General features: G+C 45.9%; 2 protein-coding genes across 2 annotated transcripts in view; one reads left to right on the top strand and one right to left on the bottom strand.

Moving 5' to 3' along the window:
- Positions 1 to 2,450, bottom strand: part of asb6 (ankyrin repeat and SOCS box containing 6) — an 82,079-nt gene extending 79,629 nt beyond the window's left edge. Inside the window, exon 1 of the mRNA XM_061816670.1 lies at positions 2,370 to 2,450. The gene's annotated coding sequence lies outside the window, so the exon portion shown is untranslated. The remainder of the gene's footprint in view (positions 1 to 2,369) is intronic.
- si:dkeyp-14d3.1 (transmembrane protein 132C) overlaps positions 1 to 16,361 on the top strand; it is a 144,336-nt gene that overhangs the window by 65,741 nt on the left and 62,234 nt on the right. The window contains exon 3 of the mRNA XM_061816667.1: positions 326 to 472. Coding sequence (XP_061672651.1) covers positions 326 to 472 — 147 coding nt within the window. The remainder of the gene's footprint in view (positions 1 to 325; positions 473 to 16,361) is intronic.

Raw genomic sequence — 16,361 nt, 5'->3', positions numbered from 1 at the left:
TGGCCGCTTGCATCTACTTCAACCCTTAAAATACTGAATGGTTAATAACATCCTGCTACTAAAAGTACATCATATGGTGTTTTTTTAGGCTGATAAAACACAATGTGTTTAAAAAAATGAAACAAAAAACATGCATCAAATAGGATGTCAAGAGAGCCAATGTAGCATCTGGGCCATCTTTGGAAGGAACATCTGGATAATGTTTTGCTGAAATGATCAGTTCCTCTGTGGACATCCACGTTCAGATCAAAAAGCCGCCGGCGTACAACGCAAACTATGCGTCCATCCGCGGAGATGCATTCAAAATGTCTTTCTTCCCGCACAGGGTGAAGTTGAGAGAAGGCGTGACGTTCCTCGGGGCCCGCCCCGCCAACCCCGCGCAGTGGATGGTTAGCCAGGATGTGAGGAGTGAAGGCCACCGTGTGGTGACCCTGCGTTGCCAAAGGAAGGAGTCCAGCTTCGAACAGGACAGGTTAGTCCGTAAAATTACTTCGCGCACAAGCGTTTGGAAACTGTGCTCAGTTTATCCTGAAGATCTTTTTCTACCTTGTTAAGTTTGACCCACAACCCAACAATGTTGTAGCGTGTCAACGGGCAAAACACATTTTCCTCATCGCATTGCACTTCGGCTGACTGGTTTGCGCCTCTGCCTCAGTTCAAATCCCGGCCTCACCGGTGCGCCGTTTGCATGTTCTCCATGTGCCCGCGTGGCTTTTCTCCAGGAACCCTGATTTCCTTCTACATCTCAAAAACATGCACGAGAGGTTAATTGAAGACTAAATTGCCTGTAGGTGTGAATAGTGGTTTTGTTTACATGTGTTCTGCGATTGGCCGGTGACCAGTTCGGGGGACACCCAGGGATGAGAATGACCAATTTGGAAAAAGACTGAAAATGTGCACTACCCCCCCCCCTTTGGGCACGAAATGTTTTTAATCAAAAACACTGTTAAACGGTGACCTCTGGTTACTTCTAACTGTGTAAATACAGGGCAATCTTAATATTTTGAAAACTTAAAATATGAGTCCAAACAACCAAAAAATTCTTCCCAAACTTCAGACATAAAAATGTAGACTGACTGAAATTTAGAACAAATGGGCTACTGCACTTAAGTTATACTTATGTAATAAGTACACAATTATATATATATATATATATATATATATATATATATATATATATATGAGAGAGAGAAAGAGAGAGCATGAGTGATAAAATGCGTGATAATGCAAATCTTATTAGCAGTTGTCAATTATATAATATTTGAGAAATTTACGTCCAACTTACCTTTGTGTTCCCTGGTTTGGATATACTCCTGGATATTTTTTTGCTCCTATCGGACCACAAAAGTGCACAGCACTTTGCCGGGAACGTCCACTTTTTGTGTTGATACCGTTTTCGTTCCTATCTGCACGGTTACACTTTTTTCAAGCCGTGCCCATCTGAAACATGTTTTTTTACCCCGTGATTTTTAACAATTTCCCCGGCACGATCTTCATCTTTTCGCTCCAAGACTTTCGCCATACTGGTAAACGTGGAGACCGCTCGATAACATATCCGTACTTATGTCTATAAGTTATATGTATGCCGAAGTAAACAGAATGCTTCACTAAGAAATGTTAGCATCACAGTGAAAATACTGATGAAATACCACCAAAATGCTGCCGGAAACTGTAATGTTGTCGTTATCATAATCACCAAATTCAATGCAAACAGGTAGCAATGCCATTTTCCGCTATCACACTTGTGACTAATTTCACGACGAGTGTTGCCAATAGATGCTGGCGGCTGGTATTGATCACAGCATCGCCCCGCGCCAAGCCGTACACCCCCCAAATTTACATGTTTCATAAAAATGACATTTTCAGCAGAAAAAAACTCAAATTCTCTTCCCTGCAGCATATTAAAGTTATTTTCTTTCTGTAAACAGCACAGAATACACATTTAGCTAACAGCACATAAATAGCATCCCCGAACATTTCTCACATGCGATACGTTTCAATGTGCTGCAGCTTCTTCTGCGCAATGTATGGAACAAAACTCTTCAAAACAACATTTTCATTACAAGTGAGTTGTATCCTAATTCTAGTGTTCAAGAACATACCGAAATCAAATATGACAAGTTAAACATCGAAAATAATACAGCCGGATGAGACATAAATATCACTAAAACACTCCTGCCGACCTGTCGCTCTTATTGTGAAGCAACAGGAAGTTGCACACTTTTTTCCTGTCCTGTAGTTCTTTTTACGTGGGCTTTATAATGTTCAATTAACGTGTCAAAACTTAGAAAGACGTTACAAGTTCAACAGCAATGCATATCAACAGCAGCAACGACGCCCCACTCCACCCACTCCCGTGCGTATCTTACCTTTAAACAGGACAGAATACACGTTTAGCGCACAGCACATAAATAGCATCCGCTGACACTTTTCACATTTCACTGTACTGCATCTTCTTCTGCGAATGAACTGGGAAGCGTCGGCCGGCGGACGCAACACAGCGCCCACCGCTGGCGAATTGCTGTTACTATAAGAACGAACACACTTAAACGAAACAAATGTAATACATGTCCAGTCACACAAGAGTTGAATTTGAGGGGTAAAGTATTCTAAAAAATGTTGTGTGTGCTGTGTAGTGGGTGGGCCAAAAATAATAATGTTTACAATGTTATTAATGCCTGAGCCATTCCACTCCAAACACAATGTGCCACAGACATTGCATGATATGCTTTACTTTATTGTCAGTTATGATTTCACCAGTTGAACATTTTACTGGATAGTTGTTCCCATAGGGGTCACTAAGCATCATATGAACCATAGTGACATTATTTTATAGTTACATTTAAACATTCTTCTTCTTTTCCTTTCGGCTTGTCCCGTTAGGAGTCGAGCAATTTGGAGAGGTGGCTGATGAGTTTTTGACCAACTTATTCAATAGAATACTAGCAGGAGAGAAGATGCCAGAAGAAAGGCGGAAAAGTGTGCTAGTCCCCATTTTTTTAAGAACAAAGGGGATGTTCAGAGCTGTGGAAATTATAGAGGGATAAAGATGATGAGCTACACAATTAAGTTATGGGAAAGAGTAGTGGAGGCTAGACTCAGGTCAGAAGTAAGTATCTGGGAGCAACAGTATGGTTTCATACCTAAAAAGAGTACCACAGATGCATTTTTCGCAGTACAGAGAAGGTCAGAAGGAGCTGCATTGTGTCTTTGTAGACCTAGAGAAAGCAGTACCAAGAGAGGAACTATGGTACTGCATGCGCAGTAAAGTCTGGTGTGGGAGAGAAATATGTTAGAATAGCACAGGACATGTATGAGGGCAGCAGAACAGCCGTGAGATGTGCCATTGGTGTGCCAGAAGAATTTAAGGTGGAGGTGGGAGTGCATCAGGGATCCGCGCTGAGCCCCTTCCTGATTGCAGTAGTAATGGATGCGTTGACAGGTGAGGTTAGACTGAAATCCCCTTGGACTGTGATGTTCGCAGATGATATTGTGATCTGCAGTGAAAGCAGGGAGCAGGCGGAGGAACAATTAGAAAGATGGAGGCACGCACCGGAAAGGTGAGGGATGAAGATTAGCCGAAGTAAAGATAGCGAGGGTGGGGGACTTCAAATACTCAGGGGTTAACAATAGAGAGCAATGGAGAGTGTGGTGAAGAAGTGAAGAAACGGGTCCAAGCGGGGTGGAACAGTTGGCGGAAGGTGTCTGGTGTTCTATGTGACATCTGTTACTCTACCATTCGTATGTGCACTCAGCCGTATACTCAACGACTAACGTTTGCAAAGGGAGGAAAGTGACAACTACACGGCTCATTTTATAATGTACAATTAACGGGTGCTTTGAGAGCCCCAGAAACTGTTACAAAAGTCTAAACTGAGGTCATGTGGGGGGAAAAAAAAAAAGTTCTCAACAACCAGTTTGTGCACGTGTCCTCAAAGTGGTGAGTTAATCAAGTCCAGCGTGCAGGGGACGTTGATTGTGTCGGCCTCCTGAAGTGATTAGACGACATCCTGCGTGACGCGATCGGACATGAGACGATTAGAAAGTGACAAACGTCGCGGATCAATGTGCCACTGGGAGAGTCAGCCCCGAACTGATCAAGAAAAAAAAAAAAGCAGAAGACGTGACATACGTTGGTTGACAGCGAGATTTTTGATGGACTTTGATTGTTCCAATCAGCAACCACAGGAACCACTTTACCTGAAAATGATTCGGTTTTGGGATTCCAGCTTGAAGTGATTAAATTGTTTTTGCATGAAGGGCTGGCTGTGTTTGGAAGGAGCTCCGAAAACCGCACGACGCCTCCTTGTCAGACGTGATTGAGGTCTCGTTGACATGAGCATAAACTTGTTTTCACCGAGAACGTCACACCCCGCTCTGCGCCAGGCTGAATTTGTCAGTCGGCTGTGATCCGCGTTCAGTTCTCGGCCTCGGCGGCCCCGCGGATGTCGCCCGGCATGCCGGTCGGCGCCTGACATTGACTGGAGCCGCGGCATCTTGAAGCACAGAAAAACAAGTCGTCAGCACAGTGCTCACGAACCGCTTGACAGTCGGCCTTTACAATTCGTTGTCTGGTTTCCTGGACTTCTTCTCGTTTGCACCTCGCCGAGCGACTGGACACGCGCGCTTCTTTGTGTTCTAATTATTTTCGTATTGATTGCGCAGAAGTTTTATTCCGACCGTTTAGACCGCTTACGGCGGGCCGCCGCTTAATCCCTCCAGCTGTCAAAGTCAACGCCGAGAGGAGAGCGAACCTGTCTGGCGATGGCTGGACAAAGCGCAGCGCTCAGCTCTCCTTCTTCTCCTCCTCCTACTTGATCCCCGTCTTTACAATGAAGCTTTTTTAGAAGGGGATTAGGCGCAGCTATCTCATCTGTCGAGCTGTCATACGGCCGCTTTTCTTCCCTCTTTAAGGATGAAAGGAGGACTGCCTGTGTTCCAAGTTGTGTACTGTAGGTCAAACAAACTTGCTCGAGCTATTTATTTTCTTTTCGTATCAATGCAGTGAACATGAATATCCATGAATTTGCGGTGAAAATAACGAATCGAAACTGCACCTGCTGTTGATGAGCCAGCCGGAGTCTTAAAGGTCAAGTTTCATCCCTATAAACATTCTAAAATAGATATTGTAATGAAAAATACATATAACATTATTCACTTCAATGTCTATATGAAAAAATAAATATGAGCGGAGAGCGCGTCATCCATGCCCAAAGTTGCGAAAGTGTCATTCGACGACATGTTGTTTCGAGCCATATTTAGATGATATGCGGATCACGGCCAAACCGCCTCCCCGTCCGATCCACTTCCGCGGCGGAGATGAGCCATCGCGGCCCGGCGTCGCGACCAGCCACTCCGGCCTATAAGGCCGGTGGCCGGCACCGCGACGAGCCACCCCGGAAACCCCGCGACGAGCCGCCTTGTCAGCCGGGATGGCTCATTTTCGGCGCCGAGGTGGCTTATCACGACGTTTTACGGCGGTGTCGTCGCACACGGCTGAGTGCGCCATTGCCGGTAGCATTGATTATAGCCGCCGCCGTCCGCGGCAGCTGTCTGACGCGCACATCGACACATTTAGGACTCCTGACATATGCGGATCTTTTGCTACGTTATGAGACGGATTACGCGGTCGGCCCCAAACTATTATTGTTTTTTTTTTTTTAGTAGCTCTATAAACACCTACCTGTCATTTGGGATCCACTAAGCTCTCGTCCTTTGGACCCGTACAATCCATTTTTCACGACAAACCGGGTCTCTTATGAACTTATGAAGGGTAAATCCATCCTCCCATGTGTTCAAGCAATATCTAGCAATGCAACAAGCCGGCATTTTGGTTAACACGAAGGAACAAAGAGCTACCTTCCCGGAGGTAAAACTAATGGAAACACACGAGTCCACTTGAGGGCGGTCCTGCCATGTACGTCACTTCCTACTTCTTCTCGAAAACAAATTTCTTCTAAAAGATTTTCATGGTGGGAGTTACAAAAAGCCATATCCGTTAAAATTATGTTTTGTGGTGAAAAAACGGACAGGTCCATACTGGCTGCTGTTTTTTCCATTAATAACACTAAAAATCATCCATTTCATGACACTTGACCTTTAAGGTGCTTAAAAGGTGGAGATATAACATACACGGTATACTCTGTGAAAGACCACAAAAGGGGCATTTTCAAGAATATGATTCCAAAGTGTTTGTGTGTTGTGTGTTTGTGTTTTGTGTACACGGTGAAAGTACAAGGCCATTAGGGATTACACTTCCGAACATAACCGCGGCGAGCTTTGCGTGGTTAAAACACGGCTGAAGGTCACGAAATCAATGATGCTAAACGCAGCAGGGGAAAAACTAAAGATAATTATGGTGATGACAATCCAAACTGAGCATTATTACCTGCACCATTTGAATGAAGGTTCATTAGTTGCTGCTTAGTTATTTAGGACTGCAAACGAAAAACCCCCAAAACTGACCCAACCAAAGTGGAGGGGTTGCCCAGAGAACAATACGGAGGCCACTACATTTTGGTAAGGATCTGAAAACGTCTTCTGGTCAGTATAAGTGCTACTTAGGATTTACTCTTTACATGGCATAAACACCGGCATTCCTGCGACCCTTGTGAGCATAAGCAGTTTGGAAAATTGTCATATCATTATCCAGGCTGCTTATCCTCACAAGGGTTGCAGGAAAGCTGGAGCCTATCCCAGCTAACTTCAGGTGAAAGGCAGACTACACCCTGAATCGGTCGCCAGTCAGTCGCAGGGGGGATATCGACACCATCACGGAGCGGGAATCGATCCCACGCTGGGTGCACCAAAGGCAGGCGTGTGTACCACTACACCATCAGTGACTCCCTCAGTTTGGATAATTGATGGACTGATTCTCTCTTTTTTGCAAGGACAGAACTGGAAAGGTGGCCAAGTCTTGGTGTTTCTAATTTATCTTATTTATTCTCATTTTAATATGGAATAGTTACATATTTTTTGTTTACGGTTTTGTTATCTGGTGTCGCTAGTTAATTACTTTCTCGATAATGGAAAAACTGCATGAACTATTTTCACAAAACACTGGAGAGGTTTGACACAAGGGTCAAGAAAGACAATGTTGCATTTTGATCCAGATAATCATCCATCCATCCATTTTCCAAGCTGCTTATCATCCATCCATCCTTCCATTTTCTTTGCCTCTTATCCTCACGAGGGTTGCGGAGAGTGCTGGAGCCCATCCCAGCTGTCAACGGGCAGGAGGCGGGGTACACCCTGAACTGGTTGCCAACCAATCGCAGGGCACATAGAGACAAACATTGGCACTCACAATCATACCTAGGGGAAATTTAGAGTGTCCAAATAATGTCGCATATTTTTGGGATGTGCGGTGAGTGTCCGGAGGAAACCTACGCAGGCACGGGGAGAACATGGAAACTCCACACTGGCGGGGCCGGGATCAAACCCGGGTCCTCAGAACTGTGAGGCCAACGCTTTACCAGCTGATCCACCGTATCACCAGCTGCTTATCAGATTGTGAAATGTATTTTTAATCTTTTCATGCTTTTTGCTGATGAGGTGACCAGGGCATCCAGTTAAACTGGATGCTCACTAGTGAGGTGTTTTGGGCATGTCCCGCCGGGAGGAGAACCTGAGGATTACCTGGGACGTGCTGGCCGTACTACAAACCCTGGCTGGCCTGGGAACCCCTGAGGATGGATGGATGGATGGATGGATGGACATGCTGAGGTGGTTCCAGCAGAGTTTTCTTTGAAAGACAACATCTGCTGGTTATTGTCACGAACTATCGGTGCACGGGCGGACCCAAATGCAGGACTCCAAGACAAGGACACGATGTTCAGTTTGTTTTATTATAAACTAATGTTGTGCATGAAAAACGCAGTCCAAAAAGGCAGGATCCAAAACACCAGAAACAATGCCCGATAGCTATGAATCAACTAAAGAGCATAGACAAAAGCGTCACTGGACTACAATGGCGGAGTAACCCTGGACGCGGGAAAGCATACTCCGCCAACTGGAAAAAAACAGTTTTTATTAGAGGCACATAAGCGACAAAAAGGAAGAATGGATTGGATTACTTGAGATCACGATGGCACGAGGGACACATAAGATCCGTTCCCTCCCACTGCAACGCTCCTCGCTCAAAGGAAGTAACGTCAGGTAAGCGAGATGTCGTCAACGCCCGCACACAACAACACGCCGATACACGCACACCAAGACACACCAACAGTGCACGGGCCGACCCAAATGCGGGACTCCAAGACGAGGAGATGATGCTAAGTGGGTTTCATTATAAACTAAAGTTCTGGATGACAACACAGTCCAAGAAGGCAGGATCCAAAACACAAGAAACAATGTCCGAGAACTATGAGTCGACAAAAGAGCATAACCAAAAGCATGACTGGACTATAATGGTCCAGCCTTGCTCGTGACAGTTATGGACTTTACCTCCACGTCAAACACGGCGCCTCGGGCCAGACATCTGTTAGTGGCTGAACTCATGAAACCGGAATTCATACAGAATATGTCATCAGTCCTGATTCTTTTATTAGCTGACACAGACACATGCACACACGCACACAGACAGAATACTCGCAGTACACACTGACTCGTCTAATCGATGCTTGAACTCATTTGCTCATTTACAGCCGGCGTTTGCGCCACAACCTCTTCTTTGGGTTAAATAAAGATGCCGCGCACGTCACTTGATCTTCCTTCTCGATAAGGCCCACCTTTCAAATTCAGACACGCGTGTGCATTATTTAGGATAATATTAAAACGCTTAGCCGTCGTTAAGCAACCGCTGTGGAAAACCGCAAATATTCATCAAAAAGTATTATTTATATTCTCACTGAATGCTTTCTTGACCCTGCAGACACAGACCTGCAACTCTTTCTCTCTCTCTCTTGCCGACTCTCTCTTTCTTTCTGACTTTTTCTCCCCGAATGGCGCCGCTGAGCCCCGTAAAGACACTGCAAGGTCATTATTTGTTCTTCAAGGGCTGCGGCGGTGTGCAGATCGCTTGTGCTCTTTAGAGAAAGAAAAGACAGAAGGCGAGGGACTGCAAAACAGTTTGTTTGCAGAAAATGTTGCAAGCGAGCAAACGTAACGGTCGTCAACTTTGGTTCGGGGAGCGTGGGATTGATTCCCAGTCAGGGACGGTATCGATATGTGTCTTGTGACGGGCTGGGAACCAGTAAAGGGTGAAATCCCCCTTTCGCGCAAAGTCGGCTTCTTCAGTCCTATGGCCCTTGTGAGGATAAGCGGCTTGCAAAATGGATGGATTTTTTTGTTGGGAAATTACAGAATTTCTCATTTGCTGAAACAGGAAATCCATCCATACATCCATCCATCCATTATCTACTGCTTTTCCGGGTCGGGTCGCGGGGGAAGTAGCTTCAGCAGGGATACCCAGACTTCCCTTTCCCCAGCCATTACTTCCAGCTCTTCAGGAGGGATCACGAGGCGTGGCCAAGCCAGCCGAGAGACATAGTCTCTCCAGCGTGTCCTGGGTCGTCCCCGGGGTCTTTTTCCGGTGGGACGTGCCCGAAATACCTCACCAGGGAGGCGTCCGGGAGGCATCCGGATCTGATGCCACAGCCACCTCAGCTGGCTCCTCTCAATGCGGAGGAGTAGCGGCTCCAGGTGACCGAGCTTCTCACCCTATCTCTAAGGGAGAGCCCGGACACCCATCCATCCATTATTTACCGCTTTTCCGTGTTAGGTTGCAGGGGAAGTAGCTTCAGCAGGGATACCCAGACTTCCCTTTCCCCAGCCACTTCTTCCAGCTCTTCCGGAGGGATCCCGAGGCATTCCCAAGCCAGTCTCTCCATTGTGTCAAGGGTCATCCTCAGGGTCTCTTTCTTCATATTTCAGATGAAATAAAAGCATTCATTCGCCCAGGTTTTTGGAAGTCCTCCAGGATCTAGGAAAAAACCCTAAACACAGTGTTGGATACCATACTATACAATACATAGACCAGCAGATAGTATGAATTTCTCATCATTTCACGTTCCCCTGAGGCAGCCAGGAGTTGTACTTTACCCAACGGGGAGATTTAGCACTCCATAATCAGACATAGAGTATTCAAATCACACACAATTACGACTTCTCATCCTGCAACACGGAACCATCTAAAATATGTGCCGTGTATTAAGGGGGGAGCGCTTTGCTTAGAGAACACGGCATGCTTTCTCGGTCAAAATGAGATTCCCCGTGATGATTCTAAAACATCGAAATAAGGGCCCCGTGGGAACGAACAATTTTCGATGTGCGGCGCACATATTTTGTGCCACGACGCACTCTAGTAAATTGAAAAGTCCACTCTGTCGCTATTGAAGGCCGGCCCATTCAAAACAAAGGCGGCCACGAGTCAAGAACGCCGTCTTCAGCGAACGTGCCGCGTCCGGGTCTTCGGAGTTCATTAAGAGTGCCCGCACGCTGATGGATTTCCCCCGGCGAGTGGACACCGCTTCATTAATCGCCCACGCCGCAGCCAGCCCGGGATGGCAGCCGCGAAAGAGCTGCCCAATTCGGTGGGGGGTGGGGGTGGTTCCGTTTCGCTTTTCATCATCACGGCACGCGTGCGGCTGTCTTGCTCGGATTGGCAAACTGAGGAAACTTGCAGCCAGATCATAAAAATTAAATTAAAACAGCGTACAGTGCAAGAAAGGAAATGTTAGAAATGTTCTAAAAAGTGACCCACTAGTTAGCGCATGTGCCTTACAGTTCTGAGGTTGCGGGTTCAAATCCCCACCTGGGTGGAGTTTGCATGCTCTCCCTGTGCCTGCATGGCTTTTTTCCCCAGGTACTCCAATTTCCTCTCACATCCCCAAAACATGCCCGGCGAGTTGACTATATACTCTACATCACAGATGTCAAACTCAAAGCCCGCGGGCCAGATCCGGCCCGCCGGATGATTTTATGTGGCCCGCGGACGCAAATCACGTTTATCAACTTCCATGATTTTTGTTCAAATCTGTCCCTCTTGTCATAAATGATAACGCTGATCTATTGCAACCATTTTTGTGTTACCAAACAACAATAGTTGGAAAATCCCATTACCCTTGATTTCTGATTCCAAAAATAGTTCAGAAATTTTGTGTAAATATCACGAGGCAGTTAAAGATTTTTGTGGTTTCACAGTCAAAATGATCCTCTGAGGGAAACCCTCAGTAAAATGTGGCCCGTGACAAAAATGAGTTTGACACCCCTGCTCTAAATTGTCCATAGGTGTTAATGTGAGTGTGAATGGTTGTTTTTGATTGTATGCGCCCTGCGGCCGGCTGGCAGCCAGTTCACAGCGTACCCTGCCTCTTGCTCATAGTCAGCTGCGATGGACGACAGCACGCCCGTGACCCGTGTGAGGATGAGTGTTTCGGTAAATAAATGAATAAAGCATTCTAAGAAGCGTGAGAAAAAAAAAAAACACGAAAAAACGTGTTCCGTTTGTGTGCAGCATAATAGCTAAACGCCGCTGCACAATGTTTGCTTTGAACTATCTCACCCGGGTCTATAGACCTCCGAGTCCTCCTGTGTTTATCTCCCATTTGCATTTCTTTCATGTATTCAAGACCTCAACAGTTTAGTGATTTATAGAGCAGTAGCAGAACTTTCAAATCTATTCGAAGGCTGATCAGGAGCCAGCGTAGACCCTTCAGAATTAGAGTAATATGGTCTAACCCATTTGTTTTGCTCAGAACCCGAGCTGCAGCTGTTTAATGCCCTTTTGGGAAGTCCAGTCAGAAGACCATTACAATGGTCAAGTCTACTTGAGATAAACACATGGATGAGCTTCTCCAGTTCAAAGTAAAAAGTTGTTATTCAAATATTTAATTGACAAAGTTGAACTGAGTAACTTATGATTTAAAAACTAAATCAGAGCATGTAGGTCAAATAAAATGTGAATAAAATCAAGAATACAGGTAAAGCGTTGGCCTCACAGTTCTGAGGACCCGGGTTCGATCTCGGTCCCGCCTGTGTGGAGTTTACATGTTGTCCCCGTGCCTGCATGGGTTTTCTCCGGGCGCTCCGGTTTCCTCCCACATTCCAAAATCATGCAACATTAATCGGACACTCTAAATTGTCCCTAGGTGTGATTAGGAGTGCGGCTGTTTTTCTCTATGTGCCCTGCAATTGGCTGGCAACCAGTTCAGGGTGTAACCCGCCTCCTACCAGTTGTCAGCTGGGATAGACTCCAGCACTCCCCGCGACCCTCGTGAGGATAAGCGGCAAAGAAAATGGATAGATAATGCAGTCCATACACACGTGCCACAATGTACACTTTTGAGTGGCCCAAAATTAACAACACATGCATTGAGAGAGAGAGAGAGAGAGAGAGAGAGAGAGAGAGAGAGAGAGAGAGAGAGAGAGAGACTAAGAAATAAAGATAACACCATGGCAGGTATCCCCAAGAACCCCGTTTTACATTTTTTTTTACATTGATATATGACCGTAAAATAGGGCTAATGCCCCCATATGCACTCCCAGAACAACAATAGAAATACTGCAAGTTGTAGGCTGAAATGTCCATGTTTGGGCAAATGCAAGACTCCACTGCGTCATAGAGTTTTCTTTGTTTTTTTTTTTTTTCCAGATTCTGTACACACTCCAGGGCTATTTTTTTTTAACCCCCACCCCACCCCCCCGCAAAGTGAGTCACTTTGATGGGCCCACAAAGGCTTTGTGTGTGCTCACGTGACCGCCTTGTGCCATCTAATCTGTGAATTGGGAGTCAAATGACCCGAGTGACAAGAGAAGAAGAGGAGACGGCACCCTACGTGGAAGTCGAGGATGAAGTCTCAAAATAGAGTGCGCGTGCAATAATGGATAAATAAAAGTAGCGAGTGGAATGTTGATCATTCCAACCAAGTAAAAGTATTGATTCGTCTTCACACAAATTCTCATAAAAGTAAAACATATGGTGCATTCAAACTACTCTGATAAACAATTGATCTCAAAATGCTATATGAGTAAATATTACAGAGTAGAAATTACGCTTTACTACCCATCTCTGCATATAACCAAATCGGGAGTATTCTAACTAAAAATAAAATACTCATCTTGGGACATAAGTGTCATCAATCACAATAATGAAAACTCACAGAATTAACAAGTGGGCTTGGCCAGGACGTTATCGTTGGTCTACATTTCTCAACTCAAATCTAAAACGACTGAGCAAATGTTTTGTGCAAAAGATGCTGGATCAACCCTTTCAGGAAAGGAAATTTTTCCTTAAGATGAAGTCAAGAATTCTTTGAAAAAACATCGACATTTCAGCCTACAACTTGCGGCACAACCAGAGGATTTAAGGCTTAATGCGCCACACTTTGCTTTTTACATTTTGCATCCAATAACATATTATACATATGTATATACATCCATTCATTTTCTTCGCCGCTTATCCATATGAGGGTCGCGTTGAGTGCTGGAGCTCATCCCAGCTGTCAACGGGCAAGAGGCGGGGTACTCCCTGAACTGGTTGCCAGGCAATCGCGGGGCATATCGATAAACAGCCGCACTCACAATCACACCTATGAGCAAGACAGAAAAATAATAGGTTCACTGATCAAGAATTTAATGACTTAATTGCTGGAGGGAAAAAAAAATGTTTGAGTACCTGCTAGCTTTGACTTTCATTGATCGGAATCGCTATCCCGACGGAAGGAGCCGGAAGAGCTGGTGGCCAGGATGCGGAGGGTCCGAGTGGATCCTGCCTGCTCTGGACCTAGTTCGCGTTGCATGCAAGTCCTCGATAGTGGGTAGCGTGGTGCCGACAATCCGTTCAGCGGTTTTGATTATCCGTTGTAGTCTCAGGTTATCCTTTTCAGTGGCGGCTCCAAACCAGACTGTGATGGAGGTTCACAGTACCGATTGGATAACCGCTGTGTAGAACTGTCTCAGCAGCTGTTGTACTTCCTCAAAAGCCGCCAAGTAGTACATCCTCTCCTGGGCTTTTTCGAGGATGGAGTTGATGTTCGTCTCCCACTTCAAGTCCTCTGAGACTCTAATTCCCAAGAACTTCATTCATTTCATATTTTAAGCTTTGTATGTCGAGGTAAACCAGTTGAGAACAGATTCTCAACGGAAATTTTAAAACTTATGTTACCTTGGCATGACTGGATTCAGTGGACTGCATTGAGTGAGCCCGATGAGTTCCAGCTTTAAACTATGTGGTCAGTATTGCAAACAGCGTTTGTAATGGGGTGTAAGACTTCTGGACAGTACCATATCCTCCAAATAATGAATCAACTCTTTCCCATAAGTGGGTTGACAGCCCGTTGTCAACACAATTTAGTTTTTCTAACTTTCAAGGAGTCAGTCACAGTTCGGAAGCATGCACCTATTGATCTGGAAGTAGAGCTATCTCGTGATGGGATGACACGTGGATGCCGCCAGACTTCAGTGACACTTAACACCGTCCAGATTTCGACTTCGCAAAGGTGACCCACAGTTACCACTTGAATGCTAATGCTAATGCTAGCGTAGCTAGACTGCGCCGTTCACCACACCAGGTTCCTCTTTTGCATGACATTGTATATTCATACTGTCCCGGACAACTTGTCACACCGACAAGAAATATTGAATTGCTTGTCGTCAGCGGTCGTGCGGTGAATGCTGTACGGCGCCGAGCGCTAAACGCTTTTATGCGCGGCAGACAAGGGACAGATTGAGGTTTGCGTGCATCCCCCCGAGTTCATGTGTTTCAGATTTATGAAGGTTTATGAGAGAATAGCCTGCTCTCAGAGGTAGAGGTTAATCCTCGGGGAGATTAGATTACCAGTAGCACTGTTTGAAGGGCTGCTGTACAAGTGATTACCAAATATGGTTATTGTTTTCCCACATAAGTAAACATACTCTCACAATAATGTCGGAGTTATAGTCATTTCAGATCCATAAGCTGAACTCAAGAATTCTTTTTCAAAACATGGACATTTCAGCCAACAACTTGCAGCACAACCAGTTGATTTAAGGCTTAATGCGCCACACTTTGCTTTTTACATTTTGCATCCAATATCTTATTATACATATGTATATCCATCCATCCGTTTTCTTTGCCGCTAATCCTCACGAGGGTCGCGGGGAGTGCTGGAGCCTATATCTTAATGTTGCATGTTTTTGGGAAACCGGAGTGCCCGGAGAAAACCAGCGCAGGCGGGGCCGGGATCGAACCCGGGTCCTCAGAACTGTGAGGCCGACGCTTTACCAGCTTCAGCACCGTGCCGACTTTTTTTATGTAAGTGAAATGTGTAAGGATTTTTAAAATGTATTTGAGTTATATGAAAACGAATATGCAGGTGCATTTCATTTTTCCATCCATTATCTGCTTATGCTCATAAGGGTCGCGGGGAGTGCTGGAGCTTATCCCTGCTATCTTCAGGCAAGAGGCCTGGTACACCCTGAACTGGTTGCCAGCCAATCCCAGGGCACATCGAGACAGACAGCCGCACCAATGGTCAATTTACAGTCTCCAATTAATGGAGTGGATGTTTTTGGGGGCGGTACGGTGACTCAGTTGGTAAAGTGTTGGCCTGACAGTTCTGAGTTCAATCCCGGACCCCACCTGTGTGGAGTTTGCATGTTCCTGTGTGGGTTTTCCCCGGGCACTCCGGTTTCCTCCCACATCCCAAAAACATGCAACATTAATTGGACACTCTAAATTGCCCCTAGGTGTGATTGAGCGGCTGTTTGTCTCCATGTGCCCTGCGATTGGCTGGCAACCAGTTCAGGGTGTACCACGCCTCCTGCCCGTTGACAACTGGGATAGGCTCGAGCACTCCCCCGCGACACTTGTGAGGATAAACAAAGAAAATGGATCGATGGATGGATGTTTGTGGGATGTCGGAGGTAACCGGAGTGGCCGGATAAAAGCCACGCAGGCACGGGGAGAACGTCCAAACTCCACAGAAGCGGGGGGCCAGGATTCAAACCCTGGACCTCAGAACTGTGAGGGAAACGCCACCATGCCGACAAAATAGGGCCCTATATATTTTAAATCAGCCTATGAAAAGGCCTGTCGAAAAATGTACCCAAGTGTTCTTATGGGGAAACAAGACACAACGTAAGGGACCGATCCCCTCAACAAAGAGACGTTGACACACCGTTGAGATGCAAACGGACAGCGCGAGGGAAATTGAATCTGCCGCAAAGAGAAACACGTTTAACGGTTGTTTCGTATTCTGGACCGAAGCAATTCTATTTCTCGTCGCTCCGGTCATTCATAGTTTAAGAGGTTTAAAGCAGCAACAGCTCCGTTGAGCAGAGATGGCGCACTTGGCAGCCCTCAAGATGGGCAACATTTACCAGCCCTGACATGCAATCAGAGCATGTTCACACCGCGGTGGGGCCAGAAGAGGCGGCGAGGA

The sequence above is a fragment of the Syngnathoides biaculeatus genome, chromosome 4 (assembly GCF_019802595.1).
Source record: "Syngnathoides biaculeatus isolate LvHL_M chromosome 4, ASM1980259v1, whole genome shotgun sequence".
Taxonomy (NCBI): domain Eukaryota; kingdom Metazoa; phylum Chordata; class Actinopteri; order Syngnathiformes; family Syngnathidae; genus Syngnathoides; species Syngnathoides biaculeatus.
The sequence above is the reverse complement of the archived record's forward strand: the minus strand, read 5'-3'. Positions and strand labels throughout refer to the sequence as shown.